Consider the following 27,299-nt stretch of genomic DNA (forward strand, 5'->3'; position numbering starts at 1 on the left):
TGTAACAAGCCACAGAAATGTTCTGGTGTCGCCATAAACTTAGGAGAGAGACTCCAAACTTTAGAGCTGTGCCTCTTAGCTGTATCAGCAGTTAGCACTTTTTTTATTTAAATGTTTTGCACTAGTTGGTGATTAAATTGGTTCTGTTTGGCAACAGTTTTTCTTTTGTTTTTTGTTCTTTCTCACGCTCTCTATTTCTCCCTCTCATCCGTCATTTCTGGTTGCAGGTATTCCCAGGCGCAGCAGGCTAAATGTACATTGGCTGCTTTATTTATCTTTTTTTTTGTGTGTCCAGCCAAAAACATTAATTGTGTCTAAATCCTTCAGGCTGAAATCTGTGTTAGACTTGGATGAATCGTGCATCATATCACACTGTAATAAAAATGTTTTTTTCCACAGTGTGATGTGAAAATGTTCCTAGAGATTTGTGTAAGAAACGAGAGAGGTGTTTTTCCCTCTAAATTAATGGTTCAGTATAGAACCTGCAATGGAATTTTCTCATTCTTTTTTTTTTTTTTTTTCACTATATTTTTCTGTTGACTGCAAAGTGTTTTCCAGTCTCGGTTTTTAAATGTGCGGTCACGAGGCAGCTAACATAATGCTTTTATTGATCCTTTCTCCAGCCAACGTCACATGACGGCTGAATAAAGGACAGAAAATAGAAGTCAGCAAACACTCCAGCTGAAAAGTTAAATACAGGCTTGTCCTGGCACTGAGTTTCGTGTTCTGGCTGCAGTGGTTCTTTTGCGTGTCACACACCAGCTAGCGGGTTCTCGTTCCTCGGGCACTTTTATGTGTTATCACAATGCTAGTCTGAAATATCTAGATGTCATGTCTAGGAAGAAATCTATCAATAGTAGGAGTGTCAATCTGTGTGTTGTGTTGTATAGAGTTGACATGATTGCTATCGATTGGCTGCATGAATGTACAGTCTGGGCTAGAAAGAAAAAAGCCTCATTTTATCAATTATTTTCTCACCATTAGTGCTGCTATTGCACTTAGTTCTGCAAAATAATGCCCAGTTATTCAGATTCCAAAATTAAAACATATTTATCATAGAAAAGCAGCAAGGATTAGTCCTGCTACCCCATTTATGTTCACCGAAGCCCCTGCTGTGTAGTGATATCTAATCATAGGTGGCATTTTAGGCAGTTTGAGAACATGCCTTCAATCTTGACTGACATAGGGATGTTGTTCTGTGTGGCTCGGCAAGGCTTCACACATGGTTCAGTGCAGCCGGGTTAATGCAGCTCCTGGCATGCCTCGGAAAGCTGCTGGAGGGAGCAGGTGGTGTTTGGCACATTTCATCCCTGACACTTAGACAGCAGTTCAGTGGCCCATTGTACAGGCAATAAATAAGCATCGCACAGAAAGGAAGGAAGGAGAAATGTTGTTCTTTCTATCAGAGAAAAAAATGCAGCTGAGCGGTGTGTGTGTGTGTGTGTGTGTGTGTGTGTGTGTGTGTGTGTGTGTGTGTGCATGTGCATGCGTGCATGTGTGCGTGCGTGCGTGCGTGTGTGCATGTGCGTGTGTTTGCACGCTCTCTCTTCCCCTGCAAAAATGCCATACCACTTGAAGTGTAGGGATGTGGTAGCTCAGTGGTTAAGGTGTTGGAATACTGATCAGAAGGTCATGAGTTTAAATCCCATGTCAACCAAGCTGCCACTACTGGGCCCTTGAGCAAGGCCCTTAACCCTCAATTGCTCAGTATAAATTGAAATGTAAGTCACTCTTGAAAAGGGTGTCTCCTAAATGCCATAAATGTAAATGGTGTTCCGTCTCCATGCAAAATCACTAGGGCATTTTTGCATTTAAATTTTAGATAGAAAACATCATTATTACAGGTTTATTTATTTCCTAACAGACAAATTTCTGATTTTAATAAACCTGATTCGTTGAATCTACATAATTTGTAATGTCCTGTCATTGGTTTGTTGCCTGTTCTGTGTTCAACTCCGATTAGCTCGTCCGTTTACGCCCTGTTTTCTCAACGTCTTTTTTTCCTCGTCTGTGTCTAAATTTCTGTGTAATCTTCTTCCTTTACATGCTTTTATACACTGCACTTTACACAAAATCGTTGCCTTTGATAGATGCTTCTTTACTTCTTTGAATACGTTTCACCGTCGGGTTCATTCGATGTAGTTTTGCCCTTTTTTTTTTTTGACATTAACAACATGAACAAGAGAAAAATATTTCAATATAAATTGAAAATGCTGTTGACGTTAAACTGTGAGTATCAGCAGTAGAGCTTTTTATTTTTTTTACTACTATAACACCCTCTTATTTAAGCCCTCCATGCATAATGTTCTGGCATCGGCGATGAACTAATGAATAATGAAATGAATTACTGCAGATTAGACGTAATTACCTTAAATTCTAATTGTAGGATGTGTTCATTTATTTATTTCAAAGTGGAGATAAGTCTATACAAAAGCTTGGCGGTTACAATTACACTCAACAGCGATGTTAAGTTATATATAATATGTATTATAAAACAATGTGGCTCCAGTTGTTGTAATTACCGTACACTGTACTCGGTTGGAAGCTGTAATAAAGTAAATGAAGAACTAATACATACAAGAAATGGAACCTGTGTTTGTCCAGAGTGTGTGTTGAATGTATTTATTACACTAATTGCAGTATGATGTATTAGTAAAGAGAACTGGTGGTTATGGATATATGTTATAGATCAAATCGTGGTTATCTGTTAGCAGATGGTTGTCAGATCAGTGCTGGGGTTGTTCTAGGGTGCCTCGCAGGCCCGGCTCCAGATATTAGATGAAAGGTGGGCCAAGTGATATCCCAGGTGGGCCGGTCGGATTTGGGGGTGGTGGTGTCATTTTCAGAGAAAGCAATACTGAACACTCGACACGGAAAACAAAAGCATGCATCGCGATCTACAGAATATTCAATCCACGGCCGTGACTGATACCAAGTGGCCGAAAAACATCTCTCTCCCTCCAAAAAGAGTTCGGGGGTATGATTTCAGACCCGGCTGGTAAGGATTCGCCCTGTTTAAATCATTCGGGACAGAATTGCTGCATTTTTGAGATGGGTGTATTTGTGCTTTTGACACCATCGGAAGCTGCAGATGAACTCGACTCATCCATTTCTCCGACCTCATTGCCGCGAAGAAAAAAGAAATCGCAAATAAATCTGTACATGTTGTATTTTATTAGGCTATATACAGTATAGTGTGTTAGTCAAGTTCACTAACAGTTCGAATAAAGTTACTGTGACTGTCGTTTATTGCTTTATAAGCACGTCCGTTTACCTCAAAGGTTGCGTGAATGTGAAACGGGGGTTGGGCAGAAATTAGAAAATAACTTATCTCGAGCTGAATTGAATATCGCACCAATTTTGTGATTGGCTGTTATGTGGTGTGGGTCCAGGGTGGGCCAAGCCTCTGATTGGGTGGGCCAGGCAAACTCTGGCCCCCCCGTGAAGCCGGGCCTGGTGCCTCACACAACTGAAGTTGGATTGCTGCTTCTGCCCTGCATCCTCGTCATGCTTTAACTGATTCCTCGGGGTACTCCAGTTTCCTCCCTCAGCCCAAAGACAGACAGGCTGATTTGAGACGTCAGGTTCTCAATGATGTGTAGGATAAGTGGTTCAGAAGATGGATGGATGGATGGATGGATGGATGGACGGACGGACGGACGGACGGATGGATCTTCCTTCATGGATGTTACTTATAATTTACTGGGATTGTAGTACTTAGTTAATAATCTCAACCTTTCTGGTCTTTCCCTGTTTGCCACATGTATGTATAGCCAAACAGAACTGTCGTGTCCTTACGATGGATCACCGGTTATTTTACAACGCCGTCTAACCTTTGCTTGTTATTCGTGTCTAATATGTTGAATTTTGTTTCTGTCTCTTGGATAACGTCTTTTGGATCAAGATTTTGTTTTGTTTGACTCCTATTGGATTTTTACCCTGTTCTCTTTTGCCGTTCTGCCTTGCAATTTGGATTTCTAGGTTCGATTTGCCTAATAAACTTGGATTTAAAAGCTGCCTCCTCTCGACTCGTTTGTTACTCATAATGTATGTGCCTTTCCGGAGGAAAGCCGGTTAAATTTAGCTCTGTCTGTTTGTGAATGTGTGTGTTTGGCCATCGGTATTAGTACTGCTGGACTTGGGATGCTGTAAAATTTTGCTCCATCACTTGCTGAAGTGGTTAAATTTTTCAAAGGCCAAACCAGAAGTAGGTAAAAAAAATTTCCACCTCTGAAACAATTATTATTATTTTTTTATTTAGATCTAGGATACTAATGTGCTTGTGTATTAAATCCAAATGATGTGAAATATAATTTTAAAAATAAATATTTATTTTTATTTATACATATTTGTATTCAATATTAATTCAAATAAATATTTGAAATATATTAACTATTTATTTATTTATTTATTTATTTATTTATTTATTTATTTATTTAGTTATTTAATAGAATCTTCAGTACACATGCCATTACTAAAGAATAGTAAAGTTTTAAATGAAATGATTAATTGCACCTGAACAAGAAGAAAGAAACTGAATGATATTTTCGTTATTACCTTTCTCCAGACAAAACGTCTGACATAAGATGCAGCCCAAATGGCTTACGCATCGTTATGCAAACTCAGAATAACTTGTTTATTTTCTTTTATGTTTCTTTGATGATAGTGCATGCTTCCCCCCAAATGGGGTCCTGTTTTTGTTCCTGGTCCATTTTACTCTGAAGAGAAGCGAGTGTGTGTGTGTGTGTCAGTCTGATGTAGTAATAAGAGGTAAAGGGCTGCCGCCGACACATCCACCGCTGAGTCGTGTTTTGCAAAGTGATTTCAGCTGCCTGTTTGTGTTGGTGTGATGAAATAATAACAGGGTTTGGCTCCACTGCTGCTCATCTGGGTGGAGGTGGGCAGCCTCAGGAATGGCAGCGTGGCCTGAAAACTGCTGGGATTGATTTAGCAAGAAGGCCGTTAGTGAGAGGTTCTTCGTCGACTGCAGGTAGCTGCTGGTTTAAACCAGGGTAGGTTAGGTGTAATGGGATGATTGAAGTACTTACTGTCTGAAAGACTAAGGTTTGAACTGAATCTGCACTTTTCATGCGTGTCTCAATCAGTGCTTTGCAAAAATATCCAAAGTAAAAGTGCAAATAATCCGCTGGTAATCGTTGACGTACAGCTAGAAAGATTCACGTCCACTTTTCGGATTGTCCTCAACACGACATCTGATATGTTAAAGTCCGTCTCGAACCTCGTGTCGGTTTCCCGATCCAGCCGTGAGAACGGTATTGTTAAACCCTATCCCAATAAACATAGTTATGAAAAACTTTGTAAGACAAATGTATTCAAAAAGGGTTTTTTTTTTAAAACATAAAACTAAAATCAATCAGGCTGTATTCTCCGTGCTCAGCTATTTTCTTTTCCGTACAGGATCAGGCAGACTACGGCTCTCGGTTTCAGCATAGACGTTGCAATAATAATTGTATGAAGCTTCTTGTATTGTATTGGGTTGGATTTTATAAAGAAGGATTACAAAATGAAGTAGTTTCAGAGTGAGCTGGATGTGTTTTGTACAGCACCGTATGCGTGTGCACTGTTCATCATCTTCAGCAACAAGTCCAAATTTATTCCTCCTCCTATGATATGATGTATTCCATAATCCTGCCAAGTGTGATTCTCTTTGCAGGACTTATCTATACAGCATTGTTAGTGCATAACTTCCTGTGTGGTTTTTTTTATTGGATATTCATGTCACTTTCTTTCTTAGGGGTTCTACTATGAATGCTTGCTAAATAAAAAACCTTCTACTGTAGACTTCTACATAGAGAAGAACCTCTTAACCTCTTGACAGATCAAACCAGACACTTATAATATAACCAGAAAATATATAACGGCTTCCTTTACCCTTCCCTTATTTTTACTGTCATCGTTCCAGCTCGAGAGGTTTTTATAACGTTCAGGTTAAGACAAAGAATACAAAATGTATTTAGCGTAAAGAGTAGCAGTGTTACATTTCATTAATATTGATCAGATACATGTTTTGTGGTTAAACTGCTTTTCTCTAAAAATGTCCGTATCAGACAGGAGCTGTAATAATCCTTGAACCTCGTATTGTAGGAAAATCTTAGCATTATATCATACATACATCCCAGAACAATGTCTGCTTCAAGCACTGAAGAAAGGGGAAGATTCTCAATACAGGAGGGTGAAGGTCAGGTGTCCACAAACTACATCTAAAAAAAACCCACCAGAGCTGATGTGAAAACCAGGTCCATCTCTGAACATAATTCTTCCTCTGACTTGTAACTTGTTTGCAACCTGCCTAAGTTTTCCCACACCACCTCACTGTTGCGCTCCTCACTGACTTCCCTTAGCTGCACACATCAGATACAAAACAATGGTGCTTTCCTAAAAAAAGGCAAAAAGGGACCAGCTTCCTCTTACCTCAAAGCTCTTATCATTCCTTACACTGCACCTCGCTCCCTTCTAGCACTAGCACTGTACTAGCACTGCTCGACTGGTCCCACCACCTCTCGGGGTAAGAGGTAGGTCGAGATGCATCAAGCCTCTTTTTTTCTGTTCTAGCACCAAGTTGGTGGAATGAACTTTCCCTAGATGTCCGAACAGCTAAGACTTTTAAGGATGTAAACCTACCTTTCAGTACCAGTAATGCCGATAGCAGTTAACTGGTTTGATAAAATAGTACCTGAAACCGTGTCAAAGGCTCCACTTGAATCTAGCAGGACGAGAATTGGTAAGAGTCCAGCGTCCGCATCCATCAGGAGATCATCGGTGACTTTCACTAAAGCATGTAATATAAACGTATATAATCCCACATGTGTTAATTCATAGTTTTGATGCCTTCAGTGTCAATCTACAATTTTCATAGTCATGAAAATAAAGAAAACTCTTTGAATGAGAAGGTGTGTCCAAACTTTTGGTCTGTACTGTATACTGTTGATATATACAAGCTTCAGTAAGATTCTTTTGTTGTAATTATATAAGAACTCTATCTCGCTTTGCCTACCTTGATCCTGCCATTGATGCTGCTATGGCAAAAAAATTGTTTAAGAAAAAGCAGCCGTTGTCAGCAAAGACACTTTGTCCGAGACGAAATTCTTGAAGATTTTAATGTATGGCTTCATATTTTCAGGTTGAAAATGTACTATTTTTCTTTTAACTGATGATAACTGCATCATCATAACCCAATAAAGGTTTTAAATAAGACATCCTAGATTTAATGGATGATCTATGATCATACATGTTATATTCTACTGCAATGCACTGCTGGCAGGTCTACCTATGAACGCAATCCGTCCTCTGCAAATGATCCAAAATGTAGCTGCCCGGCTTGTTTTCAACCTGCCAAAGTTCTCGCATATCACCCAGCTGCTGCGATCCCTCCACTGGCTTCCGGTAGCTGCACGCATCAGATTCAAAACACTGATGCTGGCCTACAAAGCCAAAAATGGACCAGCTCCCTCTTACCTCAAAGCCCTCATCATTCCTCGCACTGCACCCCTCAACCTCCAGTCTACCAGCACTGCTCGACTGGTTCCACCATCTCTCAGGGTAGGAGGCAAGTATACTACAAGACTCTTCTCTGTTCTGGCACCGAGGTGGTGGAATGAAATTCCCCTAGAGGTCCGGACAGCTGAGTCACTGGCTATTTCCTTGCGGCGGTTGAAGACCTACTTATTCCGGAAACACTTCAACTAGCACTTCTTTCCTTATCTTTTGCATTAAAAAAAAACCAAAACAAAACAAAACACTTTTTCGTTGTAACTTTGAACAAATGTTTTAAACTCATGGTATCTTAAGTATGTAACCTAGTGAACCAGCATTAATGTATTCAATGTTAGAGATTTAAGCACTTATGTACGTCGCTCTGGATAAGGGCGTCTGCCAAATGCTGTAAATGTAAATGTATCTTCAGAGTGTTAAACCCAGACAAAGAAACATGTTTATTACAATATGAGAGCGTGATGATGCAAAGTTTAAATGAACTATTTATTGCATTTTTTTTCTTTATTGCGTCACTGAGCGTAACTGTATGGATGAACGTGAAGAGGTGCAGTTCTTCTGTTAGCCAGAAGAGGTCACTGCTTGTAAACCTTTAACAGAGTTAAACTGAGTATTTAATGCTACGAGTTTCACTAAAATATTAAAAGCTCATCTTAGTTATAAGGAACGAAAGGAGGTCTTACTGATCCGTATTGGATTTTAGTGACTTTATCTTTTACAAATGCTGCTAGTCGAATAAAAAAAGCACTAAGATGGTTAGACGGATGAGTAAATAGCTTTGTAGAAATTGAAGATAATTTATTGTCTCGTTCTATTGTCCTGTTTCTGACCTGGTCTATATTTGACGCTACAGCCGGCGTGAATCCTTACAGCAGAAATGTGAAGTCAGGAAGTCAGATTTACAATCCAGCACTGTACAGTAACTCCCAAAAGTCAACACTTATATTTACCATCATGGATTGATTTATTGTGCTCAGGGCCAAAACAACAGCTCTGAGCTAGATCTCTGCAGCTCCTGAGGTGATGCTTGCCACAATATATATATGTGTGGATCGAAAGATATGGAGCTTTATAAATCCTAAATCAGATTGTGTGCTGGACCAAGGTTCTGTGGACTGTGTGCAGAATATTCCTGCAGGTATTTCACAATCTCTCAGCTCACTGATAAATATTGCTGAGTAATGTTACTCCTCTTATAAATCCAAGAAAACCTCCTACTCCTGGCAAGTACGCACGCATACGCAGGTGCTAAACTGTTCACGCGCCACCAGAGTTGGCAAAAAGATATCCATTCAACTAAATCATTCAGCTTTACTTAAAGAAAGTGCCATTTTTCTGTTGTACGCGCTGCTACTCATAGACTCGCCACATAGTTTAGCCAACAAATAGCACAGCCACAGTAGAGTTTCTCTTTGTGTCACCATGCAACATTTTACATCACATTTTCTACCTACGCTCCTGGCTGCAAATCTGTCCGTATAACACATACAGAAATCCTTCTTGACTAGAGAAGGTTGACATAATTGCACTCAAGTGAGTGGTCCATTTTTAGCTCCTCTTTATCGCTTCATGTGAATTTCCTGTAATAGTCAGTTGTGTATACGGGGGTTGTGTAACTGTTTCCAAACATGCAACGCATTAACTTTGTGGTGATGGGATGGATGTCTCTGGGGAAGAGGTGTAGCTCCTTATTGCTTTGCTTCCTTCATGTTAAGTGGTTGTTTTGATGCCTTTTCTAAGCTTCCAGACTGTTAAATCCAGTTCTTTTAAGCCAGATAGGAGACAATTAGGTTTCAGTTTCCTGGTAGGAATTTGAGACTGAAACATTGAACTGATTGAGTTCCTTTTGTCATCGTTCGGCTGCTTCCTGTTCAGGACCAAGACAGCGGATCTGATCCACATATTTGATTTTTGCACAGGTTTTACACTGGATGTTCATCCTGACCCAACCATTTAATGGGACCGCTGGACCTCCAGAGTACTGTGGGGGAAATGTTTCATTTGCAGAGAAAAGTAAAACATTTACAGCATTTAATCAATCATTAGCTGAGCAATGGAGGCTTTAGGACCTGGGATTTAAACTCACAACCTTCTGACTGGTAGACCAACAACTTAACCACTAGGCTACCTAGGCTAGATGCCTATTACTGTACTAAGTACTACGAAAACAACCCTGTTCCTTATTTTTAAGAGGAACTTCAATGCAAGACCCTACAGGCAAAACTATTTTGGTCATTACTTTTTGGATATATCAAATGCAACAGTGCTTGTCCATTTAAAAACTTAAGCTCCACCCACTTGCCACAGTCATTACCCAATATGACCCAGTAGGATTTCATACAGGATTTTGTGCTGCTCAAACCTGGGGTTATGGAACCGCGCTGTGATGCACCTGTATTAGCACCAATTTTGTGGTGTTAACTGCACATTGTGGTGTCGGTCGTGTACAGTGTCTTCTTGTTTCCTTGCAGGAGGTTAACCCAGGGTTTAAGAATGTACAGTTCTGTCAGGACCACTTTGTCAAATGAGAATTTATTAGATGATAGCATACAGTTAGTGTTTGGCGGTATGGTTCTGTTCGGGGCAGGAATCCACGCGCCCGTCCGTGCGCATGCATGGACCGAGCGGGGAGAGCAGCACTAGAAAATAGAATAGACCCCCCATAACAGAACCATTGATCATGCATAGAGGTTTTTTTTTTTTTTTTTGTTGAAAATAATAAAAGAATAAATGGATAATTAAATAATTAGAGAGAGGGAGAGAGAGAGAAAATATGTAGAGATTTAAGACGTAAACTGGTACAACGAACACGGGTTCCGGCATGGTGGAGTCGAGGTTGGAGGAGGGAGTTTAAGTCGCAGCAGAGGCGACGTGCTAGAAAGCGGCTCAATGAATGGGAATTTAAATTGTCGGGTAATACGGATGACGTAACCGGATTGGTGCGGATTGGTGCTAATTAACAGCTGATGCACGCTTGACAACGTGGCCTGCCAGAACTAACGTGAAGCTTAATCGTTAAAAGTCCGGATGAATACGAAGGATTTTACTGAGTCGTATGAGGTAACCCAGTATTTGGGATCCAGCTCTAGTGTTTTTAACAGCAGTATTTGGTTTTAAACCTGTAGCTTTTAGACTGTGGTGTTTTTGGCTGAGCAGATCTCATCCTGGATGATAATCAACAGTCTGATACCGATACCAGATCTGCTCGTGACCGACTGCACCTTGTATCCATTTCACTGATGCATTAGTAAAGATTAGAAACACAAGCGAGTCCAGACTCACTCGATTGAAGCTATCTGAGGCATTTAAACCGCTTTTTTTCTGCATGTGGTGCCTTTAAATCTTTTCTGCTGTATTCTGTCCTGTTAGCATGTGTGTATTGAGCAGAACACCTCTGATGCCAAACCTTTGTGTTAATGTCCACATGTAAAGCAGGACACTAGGTGAGTGGACACTTTCATCACTAGAAAGGCGGCAGGCTTTTTTTCTCCTCCAATGATGTTGTCCTCCAGCTGCATTTGGAAGCTGAGGTGAATCCTGGAGCTGTAAAAGAAAACTGCAGTGTTTGCACCTTTTTCATACACAACACCACCCCATTTTATATATATTTTTAACATATTTATCATTATCCAAATTCTCATCCAGCGAGTGCATCGTACGAGCTCTAAGATAAAAACGGGATACGACGTTTGCGTAGAAATGCGGAGGCTTTTTTTTGCTGAATTTAACTTTTGAAGTAAAAAATGAAAAAGATGTCAGCGCAGGAAGGAAGCAATCGATCAACTGGTTGTAAACTATAAGAAACTATAAGGTGTAACAATCGACTCCCTAAACGATTCGATTCGGGTTGATTCTCTGAATATGTTGAGCAAAAAAGAATTAGGATTCGAAAAGGAGTCATTTCTGAGTCATAAACAACGTTAAACATGCAATGTCTCTCTTTTTCTGTCTGTTCTTTGTCTGGTACTTTTTCTGTTTCCCTCTTCTTTCTCTATTCTTTACTTCTTTTTGTCTCGTCTTTCTCCTAATCCTATTATCTCTTTCTCTATGTCTGTTCCCCTCTCTCCCTCTACCCTCCATTTCTCTGTGCCTGCCTCCCTTTTTCTCTCTCACAGTCTTTCTCTCCCTCGTCCCTCTGTCTGTCTCACTCTCTTTCCCTCTATCCCCCTCTCTCTGTCTCTCTCCTCCTGTCTTACTCTCATTATCCCCTTCCTCTCTCTCTCTGTATCTATGTATCTATCTATCCTCCAACTGTCTCTCTCTCCATCTCTTTCTTTCTTTCCTCTATCTATCTATCTATCTATCTATCTATCTATCTATCTATCTATCTATCTATCTATCTATCTATCTATCTATCTATCTATCTATCCTTCATCTCTCTCTCTCTCTCTCTCTCTCTCTCTCTCTCTCTCTCTCTCTCTCTCTCTCTATCTATCTATCTCTTTCTGCCTGTTTCTTTATAGGGTCATTGAGGGGTCAGGAATCTGAAGCTATGAATGACAGGAGCTTTTGCCACTTCTCCTGACTTGAGGCAGAGTTACAAAGGCACAGAATGCCTCACTGCCATGCTTTTTCTCCCAGAAAATCTACTGCCACCTGAGTGTTACTTCAGTAACACAGCCTCACAGCCTCCATTCATCAGTTCCCATGTCTCTCTCTCTCTCTCTCTCTCTCTCTCTCTCTCTCTCTCTCTCTCTCTCTCTCTCTCTCTCTCTCTCTCTCTCTCACACACACTGTATTTAGGCTGTCTAATTATTCCCTGTAATCTTTGCACTCTGTCTAGCTTCAAGTAAACTGACTCGGGTGTAAAATCCTAGCAGCTGAGCAGTGAGTTAGTAACGAGTGAGTTAGTATTCCTTAAAAGATCCCTTCTGCTTGCTGGCTGAATGCATCACCGATCCGTTATAACACTGTAGCATCCGAGAACCCGTCTGTGGGAAAAATAATTATTATGGTGTCTTATGAAATCTAATAAGATTTCATCAGCGTGTGATTTCTTCTTTCCTTCTACACTGTGCTAAATAGAGCAACATTACACAGAATATCACAGAAGGGTCTCTGGTAAGGAATAAAAAATACACTTGTATGGGTTACAGAAGAATAATCATGACCTGGTGGATTGATGCTGATTACCTGAAGTTGATTATGTCTAGAAGTCTTTTATTCTTCTTATAACACCCAAGACGATGATTTCCCTTTAAATTACAGCCAGCACAAGGGTATGATCCGCTGTTGTAGATCTTGTACACAACACCTTCTAACCAATCATTGTGGCTCCAATAAGAAACTATCACGAAGTCCCCGTTAGAATTCTGTAGGACACTTGTATAAAATCATGTTGTGGATGCATTCAGATAGTTGTGAGTTCAAATCCCAACAAGAACTACTAAGCTTTAACTGCTGGGCTTTTAAACAAAGACCTTAACCCTCAAATGCTTAGTGGTATAAGTGTAAGAAATGTAAGTACGGTGTGATATTAATGCTGTACAGCGATGAAAGGACACAGTAACTAGCCAGTAGAAACGAATGGAATACTTTAAATGTTACCATGATACGATATTTCTCAGCAGGGAAATCAGAGCTGTTGTGCTAGATAAGTCTCGCTCCAGTTTCAGAACAGTGGGGTTTGTTGATCTTGTCTGTTCTTGCAGAGGTAGAAGAAAAAATTCTGCTATGCTCTTGGGCAGCAGCATGTTGCTTGTTATGCCACGTGTTGTATGTTTGCAAGATTGAACTTGCAGCAATCCTAGCTGTTTTGTCTCTGTGTAATCCTTTTCTGATTTGAGACATGCAGGTATGTGGTGGTCATTGTGTATGACCTTGCATTTAGATTACTGGCTTCCATTTATCATGCTTATCAGTTCTGCAATTTGTTTCTCTGGGAAAAAATGTCCCTTTAAAGAGGGTTTCAAGTAGGACACTTTAAGTAACCAACATTAACTTTATCTAAGGAACCCTTGAGGAATTAGCTGCAGAACCCGTGAGGAACTGTCTGAGGAACAAGCTGCATAACCCTTGAGGAGCAAGCTGCGTAACCCTTGAGGATCAAGCTGCATAACTCTTAAGGAACTGTCTGAGGAACTCTTAAGGTACAAGCTGCGTAACCCTTGAGGAACAAGCTGCAGAAACCTTGAGGAACTGTCTGAGGAACTCTTGAGGTACAAGCTGCGTAACCCTTGAGGAACAAGCTGCGTAACCCTTGAGGAACAAGCTGCAGAAACCTTGAGGAACTGTCTGAGGAACTCTTGAGGAACAAGCTGCGTAACCCTTAAGGAACAAGCTGCTGCGTAACCATTGAGGAACAAGCTGCGTAACCCTTGAGGAACAAGCTGCATAACCCTTAAGGAACTGTCTGAGGAACTCTTAAGAAACAAGCTGCGTAAACCTTGAGGAACAAGCTGCAGAAACCTTGAGGAACTCTTGAGGAACTGTCTGAGGAACTCTTGAGGTACAAGCTGCGTAACCCTTGAGGAACAAGCTGCAGAAACCTTGAGGAACTCTTGAGGAACTGTCTGAGGAACTCTTGAGGTACAAGCTGCGTAACCCTTGAGGAACTAGCTGCAGAAACATTGAGGAACTGTCTGAGGAACTATTAAGGAATTGGCTGAGGAACTCTTGAGGAACTATCTGAAGAAGGCTTGAGGAAAAATAATTATACACATAAACCTCGTTTGCTATATAAAGAGTGCTACAGTAGATGTCATAATTAGCAGGTTTGTTGCAGGTTTGTCATAATGCTCACTCCAAGTTTCTTCATTAACCGCATTTTCATGGTCAGGGTTCGTGGTGGAACTGAGCTAAATCTGGGAACACTCAAGACTTTCATGATGGTACAGTATGTCAGTTCACCACAAGCAATTTAGTAGTAACTCGTATATTCTTGGGAGGTGAGAGGATAGAAGAGACCCTAGAGGAAATCCATGTGGACACGAGGAAAACACACAGACGGTTAGCCGAGGTCAGGATTGAATCGGGGACCATGTGGGCTGCAACACTTCCCAATTACCCTTCAGTAACATAGTCAGGAAAAAAAAAAATAGACACTACACGAGGTCGTATTATTCGGAGAAGTAATATCGCTTTTTTTTAATTGCTTTTTTGCATCATGCTTTTCTTAGTATCTCTAAATACGTTCCAATTCCTCCTAATTATTCTAATGGTTAAAGTTTACTCGCTTGCTTATTTAATTAGCAGAAAATGTTCTTCTTGTTATTAAAATTGCTCATCGCAAGCTACCTAAAATACATGTTTTCCCTTTTACATCGGAATTTGCGTTATCCTTCAGCATTACGGATGTTATGCAAATCTGCATTAGGATTATCGTCCGTTTTTGAACAGCTTGCTCTTGCTTTTATCTGCCTTGTGACAAGCTGTTTCTGACTCGTCACTTGTCCTTCAGCGTGTACAGCAGTCATTCTCAGAGTAGTGTGTGTGTGTGTTTGTGTGTGTGTGAGCTAAGTGAAACATTCCTGTGTCATTAGTAAATGTGTGTATACTCGCATGCGTCTGTAAAACACAATGCACAGATGCCTTTAGGGCCTGAGTTCAGATGTCATTTCACAGCACGGTTAAAAAAAAAAAAAAAACCTTGAGAATTCAGTCTGTGTGTTCTTCAGTCGAACATACCACCATACCACAGCATTACAGCATGCACATCCCTGCTCGCACCGAGCTCACCGTGAGCAGGCTGGTGATTTAAACAGGCTACACACTAATTAATGTTAATGAATTGGCTCGATAAAGCAAGCAGATGCTAAAATTGTGCAGTTATAAGTGCGGATCTGATATCTTTCCCGTTTACAGTCGATAAGATCGTTAACAACGATCGTATATAGCAAATAATCTGTGCACAAACCTGCAAGCAGAATCTTTTGATCATTTGTGTTACTTCAGTCTAGCTGCAATTTTAGAAATACACTAGTTTGTTTACCGTACATCATAGTAAAAATCTCTTATTGTACCACCCCTGGAGCAGAAAGGGTTTTAAGGGCCTTGCTCAAGGGCCCAACGATGCCAGCTTGACGGTTCTGAGGCTTGAATCGATCAGGATACTAAGGACTAATAGATTGAGTAAATGAATACGAAGGTAAAGTATTTCGTAGGGTGCGGTATTTTTAATGAAATACACCAATTAGGACCAATTCTCTGTAAACACAAAACCGACTATGCCGTGACATTGTGAATATGTAGTAACTCCAACTAGGGCTTTCGAGCCACATGCACCAAATTCTGATGTTGTAGACCCCGGTATGATGTTTGTTGCTATTACTTTTCTAAGCGATCCGATTGGCCTTTTTTCCCATAGACTCCCGTTGTGATGTCACGTGAAAATTAAAAATTAGCACAACATGGAATTGTGACATATAAAAAAATTCAGCACAATGAGGAGAACTTCCTGAAGAGTATTCGGATGACATCACATGCTCATCTCCTCTTACAGTACCTCCAAATGTTTTGGCACCCTAGCTTTCTGTCTACTTGCTTCTAAAAGTAACACTGACCTTTATGTCCACTCGCCTCCAAAAAGCACCGGCCTTTGCGAATACTTGCACCGTCAAAGCCAACATCAAAGTTTGTCATGACGAACTTTACAAATCTAGTTTCAATTCAATTCTTTATTTGTATAGCGCTTTTTTACAATTGACATTGTCTCAAAGCAGCTTTACAGAACATAAACATAGAACAAAAGGTTAATATAAAGAATAATATAAAGATTAATAGAATACAAAATTCACGATTAATATTAGATAGATCTAGTTCACAATCTGTATATATTTATCTCCAATGAGTAAGTCTGAGGTGACTCGGGCAGCAGAGGCAAGGAAAAACTCCCTTAGATGGTAAAGGAAGAAACCTTAAGAGGAACCAGACTCATTTAAAATCAATAAAAAATATAAAATGTTATCCAGTGTTCTAACTTTCGCTTACTCTCATCAAAAGTAGTGATCGCGTATAAAGAGAAATGAATTGTAGACACTGACTCCTCACCCGGAGGGACTTTTCTTTACTAGCCGAGTGCTTAATATTTCTGTATTTTCAGCCCTATTGTATTTGCCAGAGAGTGTTTTTACTGACCTTGCACAATGTCCTTGAAAGGGAAGAGGAAGAGATAAGCGAATGCTTGGATTGGACATATTGGGAACCTTGACTTGGGAATGACTTCGGCTTGTTACCGATCATATGTTGGCTAGTTTGTGTGTGTGTAAAAGTGTACGACTCTGTGATACACACAGGTTCACTGAGTGATTTATGATCTTCCTGGATTTGTCAGGAGTGCACCAAATACCTCTCCCTCGGGCCTCTGCTTGCAGGGGGAGGAGTAAGCGTTCCTCTCGTCTTCCTTACAGTCTCTCCCTGGTGAGATCCTCTCTCTGTGATTCAGGAGCAGTTCTGACTTGCAGGAGAGCTGAGGTGAAGTGCAACAAGAACAAGTAAAAGACTGGAGAGGGGAGAACTGGAGACCAGGCTGCTCCGGTTGTACAGTAAGAGGGTGAAAGTGTGTGAGATTGTGAAAGCCATGTCTGCGTTGGTGAGGAGAGCACTGGGGAGGAGGTGTCACTATTACGGTCTGCTGGCTCGCACCAGGCACTGGAGGCAGGGCCGCTCACGTAGCCGGAGCAGAGCAGCCAACAAGGGTAAATAACACTTACCGTTGTCCTTCCTGCTCCTACTGTGCGCTAATATACATGCACAGGAAGAACAATACAGCATAGCATCACAAAGTGTACTGTATCTGTTCAGTTTACTTCTGGAACTTTGGAAAGCACTAGAAATAAATTAATATACAATATATATTTAATCCAGCATGGACTATATTGTCAGAAGAGCAGCTTTATTTTTTTTTTTTATAAAGATGGAGTATGTATGATGGGTCCAGATCGGTCCACATGGGTCCGAATTCTCTCTCAGTTGAATGTCAGTGGTCAGTGTTTGGTTGGTTGTTCCTTTAGTTCTGGATCTCGGTTAATAGGTCTGTTGGTACCATCATGTTCCCTGTTGGTACCAATCCATGTTCATTTCCACATGAAAAACTCCTTGTGAGTTTTGTAGCATGGAGGAACTGCTTCCTGAGTCTTATTCAGAGATATTTTTTATTTGAAATGTTCTTGACTTGTATGACTTGATTTTTATTTTTTATTTTATTTTTCTAGAAGCTTTTATTTCTAAACCCTAACTTAAACTAGTTTGATTATTATAAAGCCGATGGACTTTTTATCTTTATCAAGAGTATTTCTTCAACACGAAGTTCTTAGGTATTTCTAGAATTTAGCGATGTTGGAGTACCAATGCTAAGATATCATAAATCCCATTCAGTTCACAACAAGTTTTTCTTTTGGGTATTCAGAACCAACTAGGTCTCACATTCACATATTAATTGGTATCTGCTTGGACCTTGTCCAATTTTATTCATACTTAATTTTCAAAAAACGATCTTGATTTATTCTCGAACCTGAAGATTGACTCCATGGCTTAGATGATACAAGGTTCACAGACTCACAGGTTTTGGTTTATGGTATGATTGGTTGGAGGATTTACAGATTATATGGTCAAACTTTTAAGGTTTTTGGTAGAACCCTGCCACAGAAGATTTCCTAATCTGCGCAGATTCCACAATGAACCATTCACGAACCCATAGACAATCCATGTACCATAGAGATACATAGAAGTTGTGTATCTTTACTGGCATCAAAGTAATGAAAACAAACTGAACAACTACTGGATGTCTTCAAATAAAAAAAAAAGATTTGTACTTTGCTGTATTATCTCATACTAACAACTTTCGGATAGGGTTGCTAGCTTGGTAGCATTCTTAGACCCTCTGTACTGTATGTACTAGCATGCAAATATGATTTTGACATTATAAAGCACATCTGTAAGAACATCTGCCAGAAGAGGTCAATCAAGGATGTGTCAGAAATTATTAGGATCGAACAGATAATGTATTCTTGATAGTTACAATCTAGTCACAAATAGTTACAGATACGAGTAGAATCTGCTTGCCCGGAAAAGTTTACATGTGATCTGGTTCAGTCTTTCATCCCTCAGCCCTGTAAAATAAAGAAGTGGTCATCTATAAAGATCAAATAATGACACGGTTTGTTAATATCCGAATGTGGCTTACATATCTTACATATCATTAGCTATTTCCTGGTTTAAATTAGGCTACTAGTTTGCTATATATTTTGATATATACTGTAGAGGCAGATAAAATTGTTTTAATAAATGCAAGTAAAAACAAAAATAACTACATGAATGAACTGGAGTGATGTAGCTGAGCTTGAGGAAATGCCAGTTCTACATCTGTGGATTGTGTTTTCAGGCCCATAGCAGTAGTAGTTAGCTGTCTAGGAATGTTTACAGCCATCTGGTTGTTCGGCAAGGTGATTACATGCCATTTTTACTTCAAGAGTGCTGAGTCGTTTCTCCGTAGCACCATTCATTCCAGTTTACGAGATACTTTGTTAGATCATCAATGGCTGAGATATTGTAGAATTTTTGCTCATATTGTACAAAATCTCAGCCATTTTGCACATACTATAGAATATTTCAGTCATTTACTGTTTTTTGCACAATTCTATATATTATCCCAAGGACCTGCTGCTAAGAAACTGTGTTCATTCTAATGTTACTGCATGAAATATCGCCTGAACATCAGTATTCACATACAGTATTTACTCTGGTCGGTCGGCGCTGTTTCTGTTACTGTTTATTGTCTTTTGTGTGTTGTATTTTTTGTCTTGTAACTTTTTGTCTACACTGTCTTTTGTCCTGCACTGTTTGCACCAGGTTGCACAGTTGCACTTTATGTGGCTAAGACTACTTACAAGTCCTTAGCCCCGTCTTATGTTTTATGTAGCACCATGATCCTGGAGAAACGTTGTCTCATTTTGCTTTGTACTGCAACAGCTATATATGGTTGTAATGACAATAAAAGCTTCTTGACTCTTGACTTGACTTCACAGTGGAAGAATCCAGATCTTCTACCCATACCATACCTATAAAACGATATACAGTACTGTAACAATGTGTGAATAAGACCTGGTGATCCTTGTGTACTTTCCCGGACAAGGTTATAATCTCTGAAAGGGATTTATTCCCAGCTCTAATCTGTGTCATCACACTTTGGCTCGTTGTGTTGCCTTGTAAATGAAACCACAAAGCCCTAACAGTTAGCAGGAATTTCTTTTGGCCCTACCTTTCTCATAAAGCCTACCTTATAATCAGCAGGAAAGGATTTTCCTAATAGGATGCCAGATGTGGTGGATTTGCCCCTTCAGGGTGAAAGCAGATGTAGTATACACTCGGTTTCTGAAGGGTTCCTGTGATGTTGGGTTGCGGTGATGTTAGAACAGTGTGAGAATTTTCCTATGAGCTCGTCGGTTCGGTAGTTTGCACCAGCGCTACGTAAAAGTGTAATTAACAGTACAGAATGTTTTTTTTTTTTTTTTTAACACAGACATCGATGTGACATGGGTGTTTTTTTTCATGAGGTGTGTCCACAATTTAATAAATCCATCATTTCAATTTTGTAATTTAATGTCTATAAATACTTAACTTTTTGCAACAGCTGTATTTAAAAAAATTTGTAATTTACAGCAATGAGACCATTGAAAATCTTGTAATGTAATACAGTAAACATGCTGGAGCCATGCTTGTGTGGTAGCATAAATATAATGTTCATGTCACCTTAGGTGAATTTTCAAAGAGAAACTGCGAACCCTGATCTCCAGATTTTCACACACAACAGGCTTTTAGAGTTTAACACCCAGCAGAAATGCCTTGGAGCTACTCTTTACAACCGTGGTGAGCAGAAAAGCATGTCAGAATGTGCAATATGTCAAAGCTTGATGCAGATGAGCTACGGTTTCTATCCTACAAGCAGACCAGGAACCTGCAACAGGAATCTGAGGCTACAGTGAGCACATATTCACTATGATTCTCACTCACTCATCACTCACTCATTTTCTACTGCTTATCCGAACTACCTCGGGTCACGGGGAGCCTGTGCCTATCTCAGGCGTCATCGGGCATCAAGGCAGGATACACCCTGGACGGAGTGCCAACCCATCGCAGGGCAACACACACACACTCATTCACTCACACACTCACACACTACGGACAATTTTCCAGAGATGCCAATCAACCTACCATGCATGTCTTTGGACCGGGGGAGGAAAGCGGAGTACCCGGAGGAAACCCCCGAGGCACGGGGAGAACATGCAAACTCCACACACACAAGGCGGAGGCGGGAATCGAACCCCAACCCTGGAGGTGTGATGCGAACATGCTAACCACTAAGCCACCGTGTCCCCCCATGATGTTCTCACAACATTATTAATTTTCATATAACATACCTTGGTTTTGATGTTGGTAGTATTTGAAGTAGCCACACCATAAGAATTGATGTATTTGTTTGTAAACTTGTGGATTCGATCTATTAATTAATTCACACACGTCCCCAGAGACCATCTTGTTTTTTGTTGCTCATCCTCCTTCTGCGTTTTCATTCTTTGAGTATCTCTCTGGTCTCTCAGTAGACTGTGGTCTCTTCTGTTGAGAGACTGCTGCTCACATCTCCTATGTGTGTGGCTTTCCCGTCTCAACGCCTCTGGGGATACACGTTCTTCAACAGCTCCAGTGATTAGAGCTTTTTTCAGCCATTCTGTCTGAGTCATAAAATATAAGGGAACGGTTTAACACTGTATAATAGTGAGCAAATGAAAAAATCACACCTTTGCTGTCATTTCAAGTGTCCATTCATTTTATCTAATCATATTATACAAATGTTAAATACACTGCTATTTATTTTTATTTAAAGGCCAGAAAATACTAAACTTTTTCAAATTAGCCTAAAAAGTACTAAAAAGGCCAGAAAATGCAAAAAAACTTTTAAGCTTATAAATTTATAAAGAACGGGGGGACACGGTGGCTTAGTGGTTAGCACGTTCGCATCACACCTCCAGGGTTGGGGGTTCGATTCCCTCCGCCTTGTGTGTGTAGAGTTTGCATGTTCTCCCTGTGCCTCGGGGGTTTCCTCCGGGTACTCCGGTTTCCTGCCCTGGTCCAAAGACATGCATGGTAGGTTGATTGGCATATCTGGAAAATTGTCCGTAGTGTGTGAGTGTGTGAGTGAATAAGAGTGTGTGTGTGTGTGTGTGCCCTGTGATGGGTTGGCACTCCGTCCAGGGTGTATCCTGCCTTGATGCCCGATGATGCCTGAGATAAGCACAGGCTCCCCGTGACCCGAGGTAGTTCGGATAAGCGGTAGGAAATGAATGAATGAATGAAATTTATAAAGAGGCAACACATTTCAAGAGTCTATGAATATAAAGGCAAAACACGGTATGTCACTGTCTGGTATCCTAAATAGCCTCATACAGGATGAATAGCATAACTTAACTAGCATAGCACAGCTAGCTTTGCTTGTGTTTTTAGCTAAAAAATAAAGACCAAGTACAGGTACACGAGTCTTGATATGTAGTTTCGAAACCTGTAACAATATACTAGAGCGATTTAAAAGATTTGTTCTTCATTAAGTTCAGGTTAATTAACACAATCTCTTGCTAGATTGTAGAAATGCTAGTTTGTAAATGTACCAGAACTACCAAACTTTAATTAGTCAGCTATATTAGCCTGTTAGCCTGCTGGACTCTGCTCTACTCTAATATATCCAACATGACTGGTCTGAGACATGGAGTTTACTTCACAAGCTGAGCTGAAACGTGATGCTTTGTGATTCATATTGAGTATTGAACCATTAAATAATGTTTAATTAGTACATTTTTAACTTCAGGCATGGTTAAATAAATCAAATGCTAATAAAATTCACCTGCTTAAAACATCATTTTAATAGGGAAAAATAAGCATTTTTTTGAAGGAGTCCCTGGTCATCGAGCGCATTGTAACAGTCAGAGTTAAAGCTGGAGATTTTCCAAAGTTTTCCAACATAGGAGTCTTCGGAGGACTTTCCGGTTGCTTGGTAACAAGACAAGCTGCGTTTTTATTTCTCTAATTAACTCTAAGACAGAAAAAACTACAAAAGGTTTGTGAAGGAACAATTTTTATAGCTGCTGGAACCCAAGTGATAAAAGGAGTATAAACCTATAAAAATATCTATCTATCTATCTATCTATCTATCTATCTATCTATCTATCTATCTATCTATCTATCTATCTATCTATCTATCTATCTATCTATCTATCTATTTCTCTCTCTACCCCTCTCCCTTCTATCTATCTATCTATCTATCTATCTATCTATCTATCTATCTATCTATCTATCTATCTATCTATCTATCTTTCTATCTATCTATTTCTCTCTCTACCCCTCTCCCTTCTATCTATCTATCTATCTATCTATCTATCTATCTATCTATCTATCTATCTATCTATCTATCTATCTATCTATCTATCTATCTATCTATCTTTTTGATCACTTGTCACATACTCTTGCTGAAAGCCAAACTAATGTTATAAAATTACCCCACATTCTTTCCAAAATGGGAATAAATAACACGATGAAATCCACTTTAGTGCAATTTCTCCTCTTTTTCAATCGACTCTGCGCTCTCACACTAATAGCACAGACCACATTGTCCGCACATCTCAAAGATTTATTACAGTTCAATCCTTAGAATTTCAAATGTAAAGAGAAATTGACGACCCACCAAAGAACCCCCATCTCGACACATCATGGCAGACTCACGCTGGAAGTTCAGACCTGATGAAGAAGTTTGGAGATGTGTGAAAAGCATGTGTGTGTATACGCTAGAGGTCTTCTCGGGTCTAAAGAAATGTACCCGACCCCAAGTGACCCGAAGCACATTTTACCCAAACCTGACGTGCATCATTTTTTTTTTAAGAAAGACCCGACCCGAGACAAACCCGAAAAAATTAGACCCGAGTCCGACCCGAGTCCGACCCGAGTCCGACCCGACTCGACGCCATTTTTCTTAACCCGACTGGACCTGAATGTTGCATAACTCTACACTAAAGTAACCGCTACAGCGTGGAATCAAAATTGATTGACAGGTCTGTTTCAACAAGAATGAGCTTACCGCCAGCCACACGTCGCCAGCCACACGTCGCAAGCGGTCTTGGCAAACAGAGGAGAGGTTGGAAAAGGACTCGAGTCGATGCACACACACGAGATACAGTAGTTTGTGTCTTCTCGGGTCCGTTCGGTAAAAACACATTCATTTTAAATTACCCGAGACCCGATGTCGCTATTATTATACCTGACCCTTGTCTGAGGCACACGTGAAACTTTTAGACCCGAACCCGCTCGGGTCTCGGGTCAGACCTCGGGTTTTCGGATCCCCGAGACCTCTAATATACGGTAGTAAAATGAGGCGTAAAACTTAGCGAGAGAACGAGGAATTTTCTCTGATATTGCGTAGATGCGGTGCAGTGTGTGATTTGTGCTGCATGTGATGGAGCGAGAAAAGAGGGCAGATCCAGCAGGAGTAATTGACTTTTCAATGCTGTGTTCTCCATCTGCTCTCTCTGCTGTATTCCTAATTCCAGCTGCAGGGAGCTTATTCTCACTACGCTTGTTTGTTTGTAAAATGGCTTGCCTAACGATACTGTACCATATAAAGTTCTTGTAACTTTTTCCAGGCACTGCTAAAGGGCTTTTCAGATCACTGAATGGAGCAGTTATTGCTGCCGTTATCGCGTACCTTTTATAAAGAACATTACCTGTTCGACCAGAATCAACTGTATTCTCAATGCTGATTGGTCAGATTGATTTGTTTATTTTTTTTCTTATATAACTAAGCGACTTCCTGACTAAAAACAATGATATACACATTGTTAAAGTCTCATTGCCAAATCTCCCTCCAGAATGTTACATATTAGCGGCAATAAAACTGATTGGGGGCATGGTGGCTTAGTGGTTGGCACGTTTGCCTCACATCTCCAGGGTTGGGGGTTCGATTCCTGCCTCCGCCTTGTGTGTGTGGAGTTTGCATGTTCTCCCCGTGCCTCGGGGGTTTCCTCCGTGTACTCCAATTTCCTCCTACGGTCCAAAGACATGCATGGTAATTTGATTGGCATCTCTGGAAAATTGTCCATAGTGTGTGAGTGTGTGAGTGAATGAGAGTGTGTGTGTGTGCCCTGCGATGGGTTGGCACTCCGTCCAGGGTGTATCCTGCCTTGATGCCCGATGACGCCTGAGATAGGCTCAGGCTCCCCGTGACCCGAGAAGTTCGGATAAAGTGGTAGAAAATGAATGAATGAATGAATGAATACTGATTGGTTGTTAAGTAAAATACTAGTTGCACCACCCAATGATATTACTATGGCAACCAGTAGTAGCACTGCCTGCTGGCGGCTTTTATATTACAACGACTGGCGACTTGTGTGAACGTAGAATGAATATTTATATATGTTTTAAAAATACTGATTAGCAAAGAGGTCTTGGGTATGAAATATTCTGAAAAAGAAAATCTCGCCATCTTTGCCGCAATGACTCTCTCAAGACGTGTTTATATGCCTTCTGTATCAGCCGTACGCTGCAGCAGCTGTGCCTGTCCACAACGCGCCGTTACTCCTACTTAAGCACCATCCTTCAAAACAATGTGCTGCTCTCACTGAGCTGTACTCACATCACTGCAGCATCCATCTGTTCTTCTCTTTCCTTTCCGCTGTCCCTGCGTTTGACTTCGGCTTCATAATTGCTGCGTTTTGAGTGTCAGTGTTGCTGACTGCGGGGCTTTGCGTCACGTCTCCGGTTTGCTGGACAGTCTGACGTCCTGATGCTTGACAACATGGCTAGCAGATCCGTAACCTCACCTCCAAATGGATAAACGTAGCTATTCCTGCTTTAGCTCAGACCTGAACGGGTGAAACTTCAGATCTCTGGATCTTTTCATATTCAGCCCACAATTCCATAACATAATCAAGACATTTTTGTTTGTAAAATAAAATGACAGCATTTTATTATTAGACTTCTGCTAGAAAATGAACATCTGCTAAACACATCACTGGGTACATTATTACTATAGAGCCCATAATTGAAATCCATAAAATCCTACATAAACTGAAAAAAGAGATGGCGGTGGACTTAAAAAAAAGCCATGTGCATTTAGATTAAGTACAAAATGAGCCAAGTGTGAATTTGGCCTTGTTGGCCAGCCAAATAAGAGCAACGTGACATTTTCCCGCTGCAATTTCTCTGAATGACGTGACCCTCGCTCAGATCCAGCGTGTCCTCTGCACACTTCCTCTATATGTCTCTCTGCTGCTTCTCCTGGGTCATGTGTCTTGATCAGAGGAGATTAATGGGGTTCTAGCAGCAGGCGTTTGTGCTGCTGTTCTCTGATGGATGGCTCGTGAGGATGCCTGAGCCTGGCGTGATTAACCTGCGTGTGGTATTATTCCATCCATGTTCTCGCATGCTGTGATTGCGTTGTGCTACTGAGAAATGTTCTGCGAGGCAACGTGTTTTGTCTCTACCTGGAAATGAAAACAACACAAACAATAGAAAGCAAAGGCAATTTATTGCTAGTAAAAAACTAAAAAGACATTTTCTGGTTATTCTGGTTCGAAAAGCTTTTCTTGGAATAGCCAGCAGCTTAAACTGAGACATTTTAACCATATATAGCTGACGCAGTACATGACAAATGACATGAAGCTACATAAAAACAACACAGATCTAAGGACTTAGAAGTCAACTAAAACATGTAAATAGCACCATTTTGTATCTGGAGCGGCTGATGCGTGCTACTGCCGTGCCGCCATCTTGGTTGGCATGAAATAAGGAGAAACACCAGTTGTTTTGATGTGAGATTTCAACCTTTTGAAAGTTGGTCTTCAACCCTTGCACCATTTGGCTTAAACATTGAGGCTAAAACATTCATTCATTCATTCTCTACTGCTTATCCGAACTACCTCGGGTCACGGGGAGGAGGCAGGATACACCCTGGACGAAGTGCCAACCCATCGCAGGGCACACACACACACTCTCATTCACTTACGCAATCACACACTACGGACAATTTTCCAGAGATGCCAATCAACCTACCATGCATGTCTTTGGACCGGGGGAGGAAACCAGAGTACCCGGAGGAAACCCCCGAGGCACGGGGAGAACATGCAAACTCCACACACACAAGACGGAGGCGGGAATCGAACCCCCAACCCTGGAGGCGTGAGGCGAACGTGCTAACCACTAAGCCACCGTGCCCCCCGAGGCTAAAACTATTATAATTTAATTATTGGGCCTCATGTGGACTCGTTTAGTCTGTACTGCAGTTTACTTCTCCAAAGCAGTCCAAATGATCTTTTAACAGAGATTCATCTTTCCTCGTGTTGTTAGCATGAGCGCTTTAGCTAAACAGGATCTTAACGATCAGGAGTTCTGGCTGGTGAGGAGAAGCTGAGAAGAAACACTTTACCTTATAAAAAAGGCAGTAATTCTCTGTTGTCGCTGCTCATTACACGAGGAAACTCACAAGTGCTCGATGGCCTTATGCAGCTTCTAATTGCCCTTTAACGATTTGCATTTGCACAGAACTTTATCTGTCTCGAGTGAGAGGCTTAATGTCAAAAGAATGGTGGAACCAATTACAGCCGTGCATGCTAATATTGGTGTCACGCTAATCACACGGAAGCTTGTAGTAAGCATCTGCAGCGCTGTGAGATTCCTGTGAAATCTTGGACACGGTGTTTACATGCCGGACTTCTCTTCTGCATGTTGAGCAATATGAAATTGAATGAAAGCACTTTCTGCTTGTTCCAACGCTATGTGTTATCATTGAAATCGTTGCGTGTGTTACTTGCTTG

At 40.7% G+C, this 27,299-nt stretch overlaps 1 protein-coding gene across 2 annotated transcripts in view; it reads left to right on the forward strand.

Annotated features, from left to right (window-relative positions):
- Positions 1-27,299, forward strand: part of dab2ipa (DAB2 interacting protein a) — a 119,218-nt gene that overhangs the window by 9,868 nt on the left and 82,051 nt on the right. The window contains exon 1 of one of the 2 annotated variants that reach the window (XM_047799981.1): positions 16,703-17,147. The exons of the other annotated variant lie outside the window; for it this stretch is intronic. Within the exon in view, the coding sequence (XP_047655937.1) occupies positions 17,030-17,147 (118 nt within the window). The 5' untranslated portion in view covers positions 16,703-17,029. Of the gene's footprint in view, positions 1-16,702; positions 17,148-27,299 lie in introns of those variants that run through there. 2 annotated transcript variants of the gene reach the window in all.

This window comes from Tachysurus fulvidraco, chromosome 14 (assembly GCF_022655615.1).
Source record: "Tachysurus fulvidraco isolate hzauxx_2018 chromosome 14, HZAU_PFXX_2.0, whole genome shotgun sequence".
Taxonomy (NCBI): domain Eukaryota; kingdom Metazoa; phylum Chordata; class Actinopteri; order Siluriformes; family Bagridae; genus Tachysurus; species Tachysurus fulvidraco.